Genomic DNA, 18,735 nt, shown 5'->3' on the forward strand with positions numbered 1-18,735 from the left:
AAACCCCTAAAAAAAAGTTTGGTTGCTCGAAGGAGTTGGTGGTTCAGTGGGCAAGTGAACAGACAGGTATGCATTAAAGAGTCATGGTTTGAGGTGTTATGTTTTCCTTATGAATATACAGCTTTGTGGACAGGTCTTGTAGAAAAATAAATAAATAAATAAATAAATAAAAATTTACTAAAGGAGTTTTACCGGAAGGCACTGGTGGCTCAGTGGGCTGGGGGTGAGGTCTGGGCTGTCCCTGCAAGCACACAGGAGTGGGACCAACTCTGGCGAGCTGAAGGTGCTGGGACCCAGTGGGGCACTATATCTGTATGTCCCAACTGGGGCTCCTGGAGAGGTGGGAGGCGGGGTTATGCTGCTCTGTGCTATTTCTTCTCTTTATATATATATGCTTTTTTTTATTACTATATCTATACATATATATGTACCTCTTATCTGCTTGCTATGCTATATCAACTATAGTGTTTTTGTTGTACTACTTACTTGTTACATAATTCTACAACTTTCTAAATATAAAAGATACTTAGCAAGTAACTTTCTCTTGCTAACATAGTAAGCAGCTTTTATTCTAAATTAGCATAACCACTACTTTTCCCCCCTCATACAGGCTCCCAGGCCTTGCACTCCTCAATTGGACTTGAACCCAGAACTGCAGCACCCCCCCATACACACTCTCTAGCCCATTAAGCTATTGGTGCTGACAACTACACCACGTTTTCTTTTTTGCTCATTTATAATTTTTCTGCATTCATTTCTAGAAAGAATTAAGTCATATTTGAACGAGTTTTTCAGAGTTGAACGGCGACTGCTCTCCTATTACACCACAGAGACTCACAGAAACTAGGCTGTTTTTAAAGAGTTTATCCTGAATATAGATCAAGTGCTCTTCTTTCAGATCAAAAGTCCAGTCCTCTGTCTAATTTAGTGATTCAGTGGGCAAGCAAGGTGAGACCAGTCATGAATGCATGAGATTCATAGTTCCAAATCTTGGCTACTGTGTCAAGTCAAGAATCGTCTTAATAAGCACACAGTTCTGGACCTATGGTCAGATATAACTTTTTTTCATATTCTGATATAAAAATGTGAGTAGTAGATATTTAATACTTAAATTAGACCTTTATCTTCAGTATGCTGCTGAACATATCATGTACAAGAGGGCATATTTAGGCAGAAACTCTCTTCACAAGCATCAGAAGTAGTAATATTATTGTCAGGTTATTTGTAATAAGAAATCAACTACAAAAATGGAGGAAAGTTGTTATTAGAACGTTTTAATGTATAAAACATAAGACTTGAAATGGGAACAAAAGAATCAACCAAATATTGTACAAATTATACAAAAATTAATTCAACATTTGGAAATAAGATCAAATGTGTAATTCCAAATTCCAGTTCAATCATCATATAACTATACACCAGCCTTTCTTAAAAATGGTTCTTAAAGTATTGGCCCACAGTGGGCTGTCAGCCATCTTTCCCTTTAATGCAGATGGTTTCCTGATCTGATCTCCTCACTTGCTGAAGACACTGCCTGATGGAGCTTTGGGTTTGTCCAGTGCAGTCTCTGTTCCGGTGCGCAATCCACTAAACACTGATGGAGCTGTCTTGCCCATACGTTCTGAAATCAGAGGCAACGGATACATCACTGCACTGGTTGATACACAAAGTACTGTAATGTATATACACGTCAAGACCTTTAAACCTATGATGTAAGGAGTAAAACACTTGCACTGTGGTTTACAGGAAACATAGTCATCAGCATGGTTTTATGATACAGCCTGAGGCGAACCAGAGGTACTGTTACCACCTCAAAGCTGATTTCCATTAACACCGATAAAGGTTAAGATATTATAGAAGTCTTATTCCTTTTACACCACGGCAATTTACCCAAACTAACCATCTTCATTCATTAAAGAACAAAATGGCGCAAGTTTTAACCGTTTATAGTTGCATTTAATGTGGAACACTTGTGAAACGAGTTAGTTCCAGTTACCATTTACATTATAGCAGCAGCCATTCCCTCACCGGGATCCTTTTTTCCGCTCTCATGAAGATAATTAGACAAATATGTTACTGAGAAACCAGAACTGACCTTCTTTAGTCACAGCTTTACCTCTGATTGTTACAACGCGCTGACGCTGGAGACTCCTTCCATAAATGTTAAATAAAAAATAACCGACAACTCATAAATCACCAACAACTGCACCACATCAACAATGATACACGGAAAAGTTCACCATAGAAGTGCCTGTGTAAGTTGTTACTATGGAAACTTCACGTTAGAGCATGTTCATTAATATAACCCTGCAACTTTTCTTACAGCCAGATCTACTACTGTACAGACCTGCTGACCAATCAGATCTGAGCACTGAACAACTCTGTGGTATACATAAGCAATACTGCACGTGAGAGTGTTGTTATACTGAATATACAACACGAGGCAGCAGGTAATCTCGCATGATTGTGTGATAGGGCAGTTCTATTTGTAAGAAAATAATATCAAGTAACTGAAATTTAAGACACAATATGGTGAAATATTTTGTTTTATTTTTGCTACGTCCAAGGAAATAGTAGCCCAAGAAGCCGCAGCCGGATAGAGCGTTGTGTGTTGACGGACTGACCGCCCATAGTAAGTTTCATCGTGAGGAACTGTTACTAATATTGGAACATACAGAGAAATATTCCAGTGCTGGTATAATAATATAAGCACTCTTGGAACAGAGCTTGACCAATCAAATCAGTGCACCAGATCTGTTGTGTATGCTACAAGATAGTGGTAAACTATGAAGGTGAAACGGATGAAGCTGTCAATAATAGAACTAACGACACATAAGTGAGTAAGTCTAATGAAGTCTTTCAAAACAGAACTCCTAACTTAACCGGAAAGCAATTGGGATAATAACTCATGTGTAAATACTGTATATAATACAACAACAAAACAGTGGACCGAGATGGACATTGCCAGACTCACCACACTCCACCATGACTTCGTATGTTTTACTCTTCACTTCTCCCTTCAGGCCCAGCTTACTGCGGGCCCCTTTCAAGTCCTCCACCTTCACAGGCGGACGCTTCTTCTTCATCTCTCCTGGCTGATGGAGTGAATCAGACGATAAAAGAAGTTTAATTTGATTCCCATGCGACAACAAACACGTTATATATTCGCATATTTATCGAGATAAGCACACACCTGAGACATGTCGTGTGTCCGGACGATCCTGACTAGCAGCAAGCTGACTGTTTACTTGTCCCGCTCCTAACTCGGTGCCCTTTATATATATCTTTCTCTCAGTGTTATCCTCTCCTTGGTGCTATCTCTGTCTTTCTGTTATCACAGTGTATTATTAGATATGACGTCAGTGACAGTGCGGCTGAAGTGGACGGTCCTTCTCATTGAGGGTGACGACCATGAACAGCTGGACAAATAAAACACAAAACATTCCCATACCTCCCCCACAACACTATACTTCCTCTACTCTACTGAAATCTGACCCATTATAATGCTTTATAAGTTTTGTTATGACAAATCTCCATATATTGCCCATACACGTGACGCACAATATTACTTTTAACAACAAAGTGTCACATCAGGTAGGTTTAATATATAAAACTGAATCTCTTCATATTATGTCCTTGAATATATAAAGTGAGTTTTAACAACAGGATATAAATTGAATGTCAGTAGTATTAGATAAATTTTTTTTTTTTAAATCGAAGCAGCGTGATTCATTTTTCAATTATAGGCAAAATAATTTCATTTCTTTGTATCTGCTTAAGTTAGATAAAGCCTACTGTATAATGTCGAATCTACCCGGCTCTTTTAACCCCATAAAAGTATGATCCATTTATTTTAATTCTCCGATTACGACTTATGAGAATATAGACAGTTATAATAAAGACCCAAGAAAAGCTAGTCTTAAAAAATATAAATATATTGTTTTCTGTGAATAGCTTTTAAATAGAATTGATCATCTCTTTAAAAATAAACAATGACATTACTTTAATTAATAAGCCCTAAAACATTCCTGACACACTCACCATTAATGATTTTGTCAACTGAGCAGATCCTAAAACAGGTCTTAGGACAGACATAGTGACGGGGACAGCTATAAACACTGGGACATTCAGAAGGCTGAACAGAGCAAAACAAAATAACAAAGCACTTTTTTCGGGAACGGTGAGTCAGCCTTCGTGAATGAGTGCAGAAGTCAGAGAGAGAGAGAGAGAGAGAGAGAGAGAGAGAGAGAGAGAGAGAAAGATAGAGCAAGAGAGATTGTGTGAGTGAGAGTGAGTGAGAGAGAGTGAGAGAGAGCGAGAGAGTGAGTGAGTGAGAGAGAGGGAGAGAGTGTGAGTGTGTGTGTATTTCTGAGGAAATCAGGCTATGTATAGTCACTGAGGCGATGTGTCTGGTACTCTGTGTGATCTGGTTAAACTTAAGAAACACTGACAAATGCTGGCATTATAAAGTCACACTCTGACTATTTAATTTACCGCAAATATTTGAAGTTAGAAAGGTCATGAAAACACCTTTTTCTATACGATATAGATTATTCTTAAGCATCAAGCTCTACTTTATTGTTAAGGAAACGTAGCAGGTTCTGGAAGTAAAGAAATACATGATCAACATGGCTTTTACAAAATGGCAGCTTTTATTATTCAAATAAACTCCAAATAAATAACTTTTTTTTTTTTTTTTTTTACCATTGATTCAAAATCACAAACAAAATATGGCCAGTATAATACTCATAAAAATAAATCAATATAAATACAAAGCTATTCACTGTTATTACTGTATAACCTACCTCAGGTCGCTTTACATTCATTATGAGCTAAGAGCAATTCTGTGATATTTCAGCCTAGATTCAGATAGAATTAGTTTTTCAGAATCAGACTTTCTTCTGATATGTGATGCAGAATTTTCTGCCAATATTAGTTTTATTGTTGGTTTTGTTTTCTTGTTGAATAGATATCTAGTCATTTCATCTTACTGGCTTCCAGGCCATTCAATTTCCTAACATTTTGCCACTAACTCCACAGATTTCTGATGTTTTTAATGTTATTATTTTTCCTAGATCTAGTTCTGGCAAACTATCTGTTCCCTTTATCATGGAAAATAACCTGAATAATGTCAGTAAGGCAAATATATGTGGGGGTTTTTTTTGTGTATATTTTAAATTTTTTCCTTTTTATATATATATATATATATATATATATCTGTTTAGTAATAGAAACACACTATCCTGGAAAACTATCTTGAGCAACAGTGACAAAGGGTCAGTAATGCAAAAATGCGTACCATTTTATATATGTATTATTTTTAAGAGGAAAAACCCCATCTTTGCAAATAACCTGAAAACAATAATAATAAAAATAACCTGAACATTGTCAGTAAATTAAACATCTTGTTCAAAAAATTATACTCTAAAGCTCAGCTTCACTCAGATCATCAAGCCATGCCCTAACGCCACATGTTGGCGCGTATGTGTACGATGACATACTGTGTGTGTATGGTCCAGGCTATGCTCAGACTGCCCATAAAACACTTACAGTGAATGCATCGTGTAATGTCTGCATTCCCACTCTCAATTTACACTTACCATGCACTCACTCACATGGTCTGGGTTTGATTCCCAGTCAGGGAAGCAGCTTTACTGTAAAGGTGTTACACCTGTAATGTGCTAAGTAGAGAATATCACGTGATTCTTGTGAGATTGCTGAGCTGTCAGAGTTCCACCATGCTTCCTGATTCAACTCAGTAGGTGTTCGACCAGGAATATCAGATCACTAATCTGTATTATCATTTATAATGGCAGGAAGGTAGACACCACTAGTTGGTTCAGTGGTAGAAGTGTTCTTACTGAACCTTGAGGGGCGCAGCTCTCAGACTCCAAACATCGGGTTCCCGAGCCCTGCACTTGTTAGTGTTTTTCCCGCTCCCTACACACCTGATTCAACTAATCACTTGATAACAGCTTGTGAGTGTGTTAGAGCAGATGAAAGACTAAAGTGTGCAGGACAGGGGGTGTTGAACACCAGTGGTGTGTGCATTAACTATCTATAGGCATTGAGTGAAAAATAGGACCTTGGTATTGAATTTGCACATAAAATAAATGAATGAATGAAGAGTCAAATCATTGGTACCATTTCACTGCTATGGTGAGATGGGATTTGATCACCAAGATGGGATCGCCAACACTAAATCACATATAGTGCTCCATATTCAAATCAGAACTGAAACAGTCTGGGCAGCAGCGAATGAGATCTTCTTTTTGCAACCATCTGCTGACGTACTCTGTGGATTATCCGGGGTATGCAGTGCATTTATTCATCTCCATAGATCATTCTTTACATTCCATTCTGGACTCACCCAAGTCAGCGTTCCTCAGGCGCTGCAGTCTGTGCATGCTTCTCAGTACAGCTGAAAAACAGGCCTCCAGCTCCCTGGTGGTCTAGTGGTTAGGATTCGGCGCTCTCACCGCCGCGGCCCGGGTTCGATTCCCGGTCAGGGAAGTAATATTTTGGTAAAACAAATCGGAGACATTTGAATTATTACTGTTATTATTTTAAGAATAAGCAAGCGGTAAAAGAAATTTGACCTTGTTTATTGAAAAAGCATATAATGATAATGCAGCTTGTGAGTAATCCCAATCACTTAGTAGTTAGTATTTAAGATTTCGGTGTCCGAGCACCGACTTCACCCAAGCGTCCGTGGTCAGTGTTTATCAAAACAAACATAATTCACCCTCAGCATTAGTGCCGAACATCACAGTAGTCCAAAAATCAGCAGGCCAAGCATGGGCACATTAGAACACACTCACGCACACACCAGGAACAACTGGCGGCACAAAAATGCACAAAATATGAGTGTATACACTGATTCTCCCAGAATCCTCAGAGGAAAACAAATGCTACAAGTTTATACAGGATGCCAAAATCTGAACTTTGCTACAGAGAAGGCATAATGTAGGAGAATTTCCATGCCTTTCCCCACACCCAAAACAAACAAAAACAAAACACAATGAAACCACAGTGATCAAACAAATTGTGCAAAAGGTGACCGAGGAATGAATCTAAATCTCCCACTAGGACCGAGGAACTGTAAAACACCGTAGAACAATAAAGTCACACAGACACAAACACACACACGGACGAGCATTGCCCAAACACACACTTTGCAAAAAAAACATTTTTCACAGTTATTCAAGGATGTTCCATTTTATATTAAACCAAATGAATACATACTGTAAGTAACTTTATAAAAAAAAATAATAAAAAAAAAAAAATAAAAAAAAAACAAATAAAAAAAAAAAAAAAACCCTTTGTATCGCTTTATACTGTTTGCCAAACCATTTGTTCCTGAGATCCTCGTACCACACAAGTTCAACACGATTAAACCGGCACGCTCGTTATTTTTATTTGTTCTACATACAGTTGAAGAGACGATGCACCAACAAGACAGAAGATAAACGCTCAAGGTAGAGGTGTGCTTGAAGGCTGGGTGAATTCTCCCGAGTTAGATTTTGCTGCCTACGTCCTCCGTGTAACACACATCCAGGCTGAGCGGCTGTTCCAACCGTTACAACCGGACAGTACATCCAGTCTATAGTTATAAAGAAGCAGCACCGATCGCCAGCACACACTTCCCTTAGCAATAAAAAAACCGAAACATGAGAGATCAGCAGGAGTGGTTTGTAAAGAGAGATGGCTACAGACGCCAGTAGGAAGGAGTCACATTCCTCTCCTGTTGTTTTGGAGGGGGTCCATGTTCAAGACGCTCCCCACGGCTTCACAGCTCCATAATCAGTACCTAGGGCTTTGTTCGGGAGCGTGTTATTACTCCTACCTGCAGATCCATGCACGGATGGAAGGCTGGACGCATGCTGATCTCTCTATCGGACTAGCAGAAGGCAGCAGAGTGAGTCTGTGACAGGAATGAGGAGTCTAAAAAGCCTGATCTCACATCAGACATCAGACAGGAATGCCCAGTCGATGTTTTTTTTTCTTAACCGTTTTGAGACCGGTGGTGAGCCTGCGCAGGTCCTCGTCGCCATCCGAATCCTCCATTTCGTCATCAGCCGAGAACAGGATCTGATCAGGGAAGAAAACCCTACAGTTATTATCTTAAAACACACGTTTTTAAGAATTCAGTAACAAACACACCCACACACAAAATGATTGTTGATTATTTTCCCTACAACAGCATGCCATAAAGTGTTTATGTGATAGATTACTTCCGTGTTACATAACCGGTGCGAACTCGTAACTTTTGGACCATACCCAACGCCTATGGTTTAGCCGTAGCAATTTCGATGCCTTGCCATGGCAATACGGGATTATGTGTGATTCACTTCCTGGTGAATTCCTTGCCAACACTAACATTTTTCTATTTATTTAAAAAAAAAAAAAATAAAAAATAATAATAATAAAAAAAAAAAAAAAAAACACCACCACCAACCTGCAATCTGAATTACAGCCAGAACTACTGCTGTTATAGAAACACCATTTGACCAATCAAATTCAAGACTTCAACAACTGATCATTTTAGTAAATACAGTAAAACCCCATCTTATTTAGAAACCCTATCTTCTTCTAGATTAATAACATCGATGTAAGAATTAAGGTTCAGTGCAATGTGTCCTTGCACACAACATTTAGAGAAATGTAAAAAAAAGGAAAGGACGTTATATGAACCTGGAAAGCTCTTTCACTTCACGAGAAGATTCAAATTCATGACCACTGCAGCACGGGAAAGAACGGTGTAAAAGCGAGATGCTTAGAAACCCGGTACACAAAACACTTCGAGTTTACACACACACACCCTGTGTAACAACTTTTTACCAAATGGCTCAGCTGTGTTATTAATAATAATAAAAACAAGAAAAGTGGAGTTAATGGTTCTTCTCATGAGCACATCCCTCGTCCGTCACACAGCTAACGACAGAATCAGAAAGAGTAGGTTCTGTGGAAAGGATACGAGGCGAGTCATGCTCAGCCACACCTGCTTCATAAGCCTATAAAAGTAATGTCTCGCATTCAGAGCAAACAGAAGTAAAAAAACAACACTGAGGCAGCCAGTACATCGGGGTTTATGTGTGACACCGTGTTACGTAATTAACTCGTAAAGCTTTAGATGTCACTCTCCAAACCTCATTAGGTGGTTTATTACTTCATGTCAACATTTTTGACCAGTCAATCTCAATCTTTGACCCGTTTAATTATTTCTCAGTTAATTAGGAATGATCTTGGGTAGAAATAAAGCATTTTCAGTACAGGAACATAATCCAATTCAGCTGTCCAGCTTTAAGAACCAGGTGTATGTGTGTGTTTGTGTATGTGTGTGTGTGTGTGTGTGTGTGTGTGTGTGTGTGTGTGTGTGTGTATATGTGAGACCTCACCTCTGATTCGGAGTCGTCGTGAGAGAGAGCTCGTCTGTAGCGCACCTTGCTGCTACCTCGTGAACCGTCCCCGACGTCTCTCTCCTCCAGCTTGGCTTTTGTCCTGCCTTTCTTCATCAGGAAGTTATCGACGACCCAGAACATCAGTGCCTGGCAACACCCACACACACACACACACTTTATAACTGCTACTAACTCAAACGATCTCGACGTCTGAGTAAGGAGTGCTGTTTCACCAGAGGAAACCGACGTTCCACTTACGTTGACGAAGAACGGCACGATTAGCATAACGAGAGCCAGCTCCAGCTGTGGGTTTGTGATGGGGTTCAGCATAGCCAGCTGTGCACCGCGTACATCCAGGCACAAAACATAAGAGAATATTCAGGATAGACATCGAACTTGCACGGCACACTCCTTTCATCATACTGTATATCGAGCATTTTCACACAGATTTGACGTGCTCGTGTCTGATTGGAAGACGTGTGTAAAAATCCGGTAATTATAAGCAGTTCACGTCAAATTTTTAGGGTGAAATGTGTCACTGACCTTCTTCCATTGAGGGATTAGAAGCACCAGGATGATGAAAACCTTCTCAAACATCATAATTAGGATGTATAGCGCACACTGGCCTGCCCAGGCAGTGCACTGTACTGGCTCCCCTACACACACACACACACAAATATAACTAAACAACATATTGCAAATGGAGCATGCAGAATACATTTCGGCTTCCTTCATTAAACACAAACAATATGCGACCATGTTTAAACTTGCCTAGTCAACATTGTACAATATGATGTATAAGAGAAGAATATTAATCCCAGCCCTTTTCATTTAAAAAAAATGCCCATAATCCTTGATATTCATATCATACTACACGGTTGAAAAGAAGAGCTGAATGGATGACATTTTGCACGCTAGACGCATATTAGTGCAGGTCTGTGACGCGAATAACAATTTCCTCAGCAAGCCTGACGAGCCTTTAAATAAGCACCGACGCAATTTCGGTGTGTTCTTCTGAACCATTCCGCTGATAAGCCTAATCAGTATAAATGAATGCGGGTTAATCAAACAGCAGAATAATTAGCACACGCTAGCCGGCTGTTGGTGCAGAAATAAAGAGGCGAGTTCACTGTACACTGATATCAGACTGACATTTTTACACACATTTTTTTTTTTTTTTTTTTTTTAAATAAAAAGGCACTAATCTTTTTTTAAGGGTGCCGTCTATAATGTTAAATATGCTTCTAGACCTGTAATTACCACATCGTTTAAAAGATACGTTATATAACCTTTGCAATATTACTAAGCGATAAATCTGAATAGTTTCTCTCTTAATTTCAGGCATTCTTTTTATATTTTTCAGGGCCAGAAATGAGCTCCGCCCCCTCCTAGGACAAACAGGACAGAGCTGCTCAGTTGGGCTGCTTTTCCTTAGTTTCTTAGTCACAACTGAAGGGGTAGGGTCGATTATTCATTTTTAATATTTACATTTTTAAAAGAATTCTTTTAGAGAGTATCGCTATGAGCAGAAAATACTGGATTGGATATCAGATGGATGAAAAGAAACGATTCTGCTCCAATTCTGTAACAAATCTCGCCTCAAATGTGGCTCACCATAACGTAACGTAAAGAGACATAAAGTAGGTCATGTGCTGATAAAATTAGCCACCTCAGATAGTAATGAGAAGCTGTTTAGCAATTTTTATATTGGAATTCCAGTTAAATTGACGAGTTGGCCAATTTGACACATTTCCACAGGTTTTTTTTTTCCTCTCTCTCTCATTTAAAAGAAATAAAAAAGCTGCAGTTTGGTCTAAGTTGTGTTGATGGCTGTGTATTCCTTGCTTTAGGTTAGTTCGAACAAGTTTTACATCTTAAGTGAAGTATTATTTACAAAATCACTCAGTTGCTTAAAAAGTTCTTTAAAAATAACATTATAATGGATTAAGTAATAATAACTTCCATGGTTTGAAAATGTAATTAATTAATGAACAATAATAATAAACCGGGAAAAAAAAAACAAAAACAAAAAAACAACCATTCTTTACCATACTCTCCAAAGCGCAGCGAGTCCCACTGCCTCCACTCGACCACAGCACTGACGGCCTTCACGCCACCGTAAATCACCAACATACCCAGTGTAGCATCCAAAAGAAAGTTTATGAGGTATCTGGCGACGAAACACGCAGCGTGAGAAAGAACACAATAACGCACGACGACAATAACGGCGCCGAGGACGCAGACTCACAGCGAACACGGGTCCTCCTCTGTAAGGTCCGACAGGTACACATTGGCAAAGTGAATGAAGAGCATCCCAATGGCCTGTTTGGAAGTGTCAAGAAACCTGAAAGAGGAGAGAGAGGGAGGAGACATGAGCAGGGGGGTGGGGCTAAGGGCACCACACCAACACAAAAAGGCCTGTTTGTTTAATTTTTTTTTAAAAAACTGTCCTTCATGGCATGTGTAAATATGTTTATGCGGGCTACGCAATATTTACCGCAACAGTCGTCAATTTTCTTTAAAACAGAGGTACATTTAAAGGAAAAATCCCCTCACATATTAATCTTTTAAATGCTGTACAAGATTTTTTATTAAATAATGAAACTCTTTTACACTTTTTTCATCTCTGCTCATAGTGGGGCCTGGGAGGATTTAGCTCTCGCTTCATGTCTTCCCAAAGAGAAGTGATGCGGCAGCGCTTGACTCTGCTATCTCACCTCTTCATCTGTACACTCATGAAAGCGTCATCTTTCATGTGAATACCGCAGTCAACGTCATTGCTAACTAGCTAACCCGGCGCAACCTGTCGTGTACTGTAGCTACACTGAATTCCGACATACCAGAATACCTCCATGTAAGATTTCTCATTTATATATTTACATCCAACACTGAAATCGATGTGTGAGATCAGAAGCTCTTGCATTTTTGTTTTTCGGACCCAACAGTGCAACCTGACCATCATTCTTTATATTAGGGATCGCTCAGATGCGTTCCCCTCTTTATACTGTGCTCGCAGGGTCATGCTGTGACATCAACAGTGGACACAAACGCTAACTTCGGGTGGGAAGAACAAAAATACAGCGCTGACCAAAAAACCCCCCCAAATTATCACTAAAATCACTGAACACACTATGGATATTTCAATCTAAACATATTGAACGTGTTTCAAGGTGGGCTTATAATTTATATATATATATATATATATATATATATATATATATATATATATATATATATGTATATATATATATATATATATATATATATATACATATATATATATATATATATATATATATATATATATATATATATATATATATATATATACATATACATATACATATATATATATATATATACATATACATATATATATATATATATATATATATACATATATATATATATATATATATATATATATATATATGTATATGTATATATATATATATATATATATATATATATACATATATATATACATATATATATATATACATATACACATATATATATATACATATACATATACATATATATACATATACATATATATATACATATATATATATATATATATATATATATATATATATATATATATATATATATACATACATATATATATATATATATATACACACACACCAATGCGATAGACTTCAGATTATTATAAATTATACAGCTACGGCATCGCTGTGTCAAGGTTCAAATCGTGAATGCCTTACCAGATCCTCCAGGGTCTTCTTTCGTGCTTGGGTTCTCTGAAGCGTTTCACTGCAGTGAAAGGACAGAAGAAAAAAAAACACACACACAAGCACTGAAATGAGGTCTGAGCCACAGAACAGATCAATAACAGCCACCAGGAATATTCTCTTCTAGATATAGCTGTTCAGGTCTAGTCCGGGAGGTGCTGGGGGAAATCAATGATGCAGTGCAACGCTACCATCCTCACAGAGCAGTGCACTCAAGGAGTTATTTAAAGTAGCAGTGAATGATCACAAGCTTCCCAATAACAGCTTACTACACTGAGGGGAAAAAAGTGAGTGAATATAACCAAACCTCTCTAAAAAGGAACGCATTATCCACTCCAAGAACAAATATCAGATGTGCGCAGAACACTTTTGTTTTTTAAATTATTGTAATTTTTTAAAAAAAAATTGTCATCCTTAAGCTGACTCTTAATCTTGATTTCAGTTCTTTCATGAAATATTAAAAATCACCCAAAGTACGTTTACTTCAATAGCATTCCTTCAAATATTATTCAGCAGTTTCCCTGAAAGGTCACATGACCACGCGCGCAGCGTCTGAGTGCAGGCAGCGGGACGAGACGCTCCGGGTCTACGGGATCAGATTTCACATCCAGAACGATAAATCTGCATTACTGAATAATTCATTGGAATAGTATGCAAATCTGCCTGCTATGCTGCCGCACACCAAAACGATCAGACAGTCCCATGCACGGCGTCTGATCTTGAGCCTACGATGGATTGTCCTGTGCAGAAAGAGATAGGGATATTCATCACTTTTATTATTATTATTATTATTATTCGTGTCTATATTACAGCAGCTGGAACTAATCTGACAGAACTGCTATTCAGACAGCGAGTGACGGCAACTATCAGAAATAAAGCTCTCGCTGTTTCCGACAATGGTCGTTGTGTTTGTAGAACTGCAGCAGTGTATGCAACACTTTCCCCTGCTTCCTTTTACAAACCACATTGGATGATGATATATATATGATATAGATTGGGATGGACAGTCAGGGAGGGGTAAATACTGGTCACAAAAAATCCAAGCAAGCGAAAAAACAAAAAGGAAAAAAACCCCAAAAACTTCCTTGTGTATGACGGCGGACGAGACGGCTTCTCGCCGTCAGCGTAAATGACGAACTGTACATTCTGTTCTGTGGGTTTTTTTTACTACTGGCTCACAAAAACAAGGTTTGCAAATTGGCAAATCAATTTCATGTAACTAAAGAGTCACACACTAGAGGTCGACCGATTGATCGGTTTTGAAAATTAAGCGGCACTGATAACTGATAACCAATCAGTTATCATCAAAAATCCACACCGATACTTTTTCCCGATTATGAGCGCGGCTGAGAAGGGTCCGCTTTTGTTATACGGTATGAGAGCGGCCTCTACAGGTGAAATAAAAGTTATCGCTGACAAATTTTGCTGTTTTATTTGTAGTGTTTTTTGGACGTCTCTATTTTTATGTTATTTGGAGTGTAACGTTTTGGTTCGTTCGGATGTATATCTTATTTACTTTAATATTTATTAATAGTTAAATATATATTGACATTTATTTCACTTTGAAAAGTACAGTACATTTTCATGGTACAGTCAGTACTGTTCATTTTTGTAATAAGGTTCAGCGATATTTTACATTGAGTGTTATGTTTTCGTTCAGAATTCATTTTAAAAACTATTGGCTCATGAATTGGTTATTGGCAGCTACCGCACAACCTAATTATCGGTATAAAATCCACTATCGGTCGACCTCTAGTAAACGCCACTAGTAAGCAAATGCATCTTGTGTCCTGTGTCCTTTCCCCTTCAGTGAACTGCTTTTTCCACCAGATGAAAGTTCCGACTGTTGCGTCTGTAAGAACGTTATTCGTGTTTGTTCCGACTGTTGCGTCTGTAAGAAGCACTTTATTTGTGTTTAGTCTGACTGTCGCTTTAGCTGAGAAAGCATAAAAGCATTTTCAGTTGTCCTATATTATACCAAAATATGTAAATACTATGGTAAAACCATAGATGTTAGTCACTGACCAAAAGTTAGAACCAGTTACATGATGAGTAACTATGTAAGGAATAAAACGCTAGGGAGTTTGCTGTTATAAGAAAATAATCAAAGAATCAAAGGTGGTGTGATATGGCCTGACACGAAGCAGAATGAGTGTTTTATTCCTTTTACACCACAGCAATTTGCCAACAATTGCAAATGTTTATTTATTAAAGAATTAAAAATTGTACATTTTATCAATTTGCAGATACGTTTAATGTTGTGGAGCGTCTGTGAAACAAGTTTTTTCATGTGATCACTTGCGTTATAACACCTATTACAAGTTATAGCTTTATCACTGACTGTTACAAAGCGCTAACACTGGAGACTCCTTCCAATGACCAACGAGTATTGCTTTTTTTTAAAATTGTATTTCTGGACTTTTGGACTGGAATGTTTACTCAGATTATCAGTACAGTCCTTGAGGACCTCGGCCAGACCACGTCTCATTTTGGTCCAGTTTCTAACACACCTCTGTAAATGAATAAACATTCATCACTTCTTGGTAACCTCACTGAAATGTGTTGAGAACTGAATATACAGTAAATATGGCCTGGCTGGGAATATTTAAATATTCATACAAACTAGCCAGGCCATGTTAAATCCCATACACAAACTTCTCCATTATATTCAAGAGGGGCAGGAAAAAAAAAATCTGCTCCAAAGGTATTTGAGTTTCCATGATGTAGAAGTGTCCCAAGATAGTACTTGATGTTTGATCAAGATATGAACCAGATGCAAGTTACACAAACACACACTTTTACAAATAAAAAACCGGTATTAGCTGTACAGCTAGTGATTAATGTCACATACAAGTCTTAGGTTTATAAACACAGCCACAGAATAATATTTATTCATGTGGACATACTGCATTCTAAGTACACTGACCACAATTAAATAAAGGATTACATTTATGTTAAAGTAGACTTCATGTCAAAGTATTCCTCTAAATGATCTCTAAAACAATATGTTTATGAGGCATGAGGACATTTGGCTCTTCTCTCAGTATCAGTTGTCGAAATAGACGTCCTGAACAGAACAGAAGTCCTGTCAGAGAGATCGCAATTGCAACCTGAGCGCACCTGAACACCACCATGCCACCATTTGTCAAGCAACAGATAACAAAAAGTCATGGTGGCTGCAAAGATCTTGTGATGTGATGTTAACAGTTAAGTTCTTCATGTTCTTTCAGTAAGACAAATTTCAATCAGATTCAATTATATTTATATAGCACTTTTAAAAATGAACATTGTCGCAAAAAACAAACAAACAAAAAAAACCCTGAACAGCTATCGGGATATCGACATAGATTTAGATTTATCTCCAACGAGCAAGCCAGAGGTAACGGTGGCTAGGGATCAGTGAAATAGATACTTCTATAACATTCAACACTATCTTTTTGGCTAGAAGTTACATTACCACACAGTGGTCGATGTTTTTGCTTGAGGTGATGGAACTAATTTGATGCGTTTCCACCCTTTTATGACGCTTCCAGGAACCTCAAGGATTTTCCGATGGCAGAAATTACAGTAAAATCAAAGAAATGCCACAATACTAGGAGCAGCTCGGAAGTCTTCAAAATGACCGCTGAATTTCCACAGATTTGGGCCAAGACGCATCATGTGATATCACAACGCACACAAAAAAAACTCCTGTACGGACTAATCTTGTGGGGATTAATTCTTCTTCCTCTTCTAGAGTTGAAACACCACCTTCACCCACACTTGTTCTCATTCTACATGCGAACTGCCCACGACGTGGCATGTAAACACGTCATCGAATACACCGTCAACATCGCGGGATGACAAATTCTCATCACGTGGAGGAACCGAACCGGTGTGTCATGGGCGATACAATATACACAGCCCATTTCCCTAAAGGTGGCAAGGAAAAAACACCCGAGATGACATGAGGAACAAACCTTGAGGGGAACCAGACCCTAAAGGGAAACCGGCCTCTTCAAGGTGACACCTTCTTGTTGTTAAAAGTTTAAAAACAAAACAAAACAAACAAACAAACAAAAAAACACACAATTTGTTCGTTCACATTGTCCACTTTTTCTCCCCTTGACACACTATTGAACGCGTTCACGCGAGCTTCCCAAGGAGAACTTGAATGCAGCATATGTGCACTAAATGCCGCCCAGTGATGTCATCGCGGGACATAAGGCTAACTTCATGTCGGACAAAACGAAAACTCAAACACTAACCGACGAAGTAAGAGCTGAATCGATAAACACATGACTGATATTTTCATATAAACCTATTGAAGTTTCAATGTGGAGTTTTGCTTTAAAGTCTGCTGAACTTACACATGAGGGTGCTGAAGGCCACCACCCCCAGCAGGCCCTGCAGGAAGATCCCGAAGCTGTCCATCAGGTCTCCGTTAGCGCATCCCTTCATGTCCGTGTCCGCGGGAGAGGAGTTGGAGGGCAGCTGCGGCCCTGGCGCGGCTCCGGACATCAGGTGTCCGGCAACATTTCCTTCCTCGGGTCGGGACAAAAACATCGCGCTGACGCCGGTGTTCGGCATGTTTATGAGCTTTAACTCCTCAAAGAAATGTCAAGGCTTAGGTTAAGTGTGTGTAAAATAATAGTTAATGTTTTTTTCCAGCCTTCATTTCCGCCTAAGAAGCTCAGTAAAGCTGATACATTATTATATAACCCATATTAATTGTATTTTATTTATTTATTTGAGTCTACCTAACATCACGAAGGATGCCATGGATCAACCTCCTAATGAGGCAACCAGGTAGCCTTTAGCAAGGATGCTATCATGTGCTACTACTCATAATAAGCCTCACCAAGAACTAGTTTTGTTCCTTTCTTTTAACTTAAACCCGTATATGTTCGACTTGTTTTATTGTCTGTCATGCTAGCTAGTTGTGTAGCCACTATGCTACACTGACTCCTGATGTTCACAACACCGAAACAATAGGCTGTGTCTGTTAAAACACGCCGATATCGTTTGTTTGTATATTTCTAGCAAGTTTAGTTGATATAAAATGACATTTCCTTGCCTAGAGCAGCAGCGAAAACGCCTTTAAAATGATGGAGCTCCTGTGTCGGTTCAGGCTCTGAGTCGTTCGCTTGAGTTTTATCCGGATATTTACATACACACGTCAGTCAGTTCTTATCCAGCTCACATTCAGGGGGAATTATTGTTCGTTCAAACCCTCTCCCACTGCAAATAAACACGTTTAACTTCACAGAACGTGTCCACCCCGACATCCTCCTCAACTTCCCCTTTTCCACCCCGCCCCGCAACGTGATGACGTTTTCAAGACGCGCGGAACGTGAGAATTCTGGGAAATGTAGTACAGTTAGGTGCCACCGTTAAAAAGAAAAAAAACTACAACCATCTAAGTAGAAACATAGTACAGTGTGTCTCCAATAAATTAATAAAAAGTCTCCATACATAGGGGGGGAATTAACACTTTTTTTTTTTTAAACAAAATGTTTTCAAACTTAGTTTATATTATATTTTCTTTTTCAGATAGGGTTTAAGAGTGTCTTTGAGAATAGAAATCACTGTTATGG

General features: G+C 38.5%; 2 protein-coding genes and 1 non-coding gene across 3 annotated transcripts; 1 reads left to right on the forward strand and 2 right to left on the reverse strand.

Moving 5' to 3' along the window:
- Positions 1 to 1,258: 1,258 nt before the first annotated feature.
- mustn1b (musculoskeletal, embryonic nuclear protein 1b) lies at positions 1,259 to 3,095 on the reverse strand (the record flags this gene model as incomplete). Its single annotated transcript, NM_001200571.1, is given in 2 exon segments — positions 1,259 to 1,621; positions 2,975 to 3,095. Coding segments are annotated over 2 exon segments (228 nt in total), but the record flags the coding sequence as incomplete, so codon positions are not given.
- Positions 3,096 to 6,441: 3,346 nt separating this feature from the next.
- trnae-cuc (transfer RNA glutamic acid (anticodon CUC)) lies at positions 6,442 to 6,513 on the forward strand. The gene has a single exon. It is a non-coding gene; the product is annotated as a tRNA-Glu (tRNA).
- A 76-nt stretch (positions 6,514 to 6,589) lies between these two features.
- stimate (STIM activating enhance) lies at positions 6,590 to 18,456 on the reverse strand. The gene is made up of 8 exons (XM_017450300.3): positions 17,509 to 18,456; positions 13,133 to 13,181; positions 11,650 to 11,745; positions 11,450 to 11,571; positions 9,945 to 10,057; positions 9,660 to 9,737; positions 9,399 to 9,548; positions 6,590 to 8,091 (listed from the first exon to the last, which is right to left on the reverse strand). The coding sequence occupies exons 1-8, from the start codon at positions 17,726 to 17,728 to the stop codon at positions 7,972 to 7,974; spliced, it is 948 nt and encodes a 315-aa protein (XP_017305789.1). The 5' UTR covers positions 17,729 to 18,456; the 3' UTR covers positions 6,590 to 7,971.
- Positions 18,457 to 18,735: the final 279 nt, after the last annotated feature.

The sequence above is a fragment of the Ictalurus punctatus genome, chromosome 21 (genome assembly GCF_001660625.3).
Source record: "Ictalurus punctatus breed USDA103 chromosome 21, Coco_2.0, whole genome shotgun sequence".
Taxonomy (NCBI): Eukaryota; Metazoa; Chordata; class Actinopteri; order Siluriformes; family Ictaluridae; genus Ictalurus; species Ictalurus punctatus.

Coding starts and splice junctions, on each gene's coding strand:
- stimate (XM_017450300.3), bottom strand. CDS start 17,728: ATGCCGAACACCGGCGTCAGCGCGATGTTTTTGTCCCGACCCGAGGAA. Junction 13,182..17,508: donor GGCCTTCAGCACCCTCATGT/GTAAGTTCAGCA, acceptor CTTTCACTGCAG/TGAAACGCTTCAGAGAACCC. Junction 9,549..9,659: donor TCGTGCCGTTCTTCGTCAAC/GTAAGTGGAACG, acceptor GGGTGTTGCCAG/GCACTGATGTTCTGGGTCGT.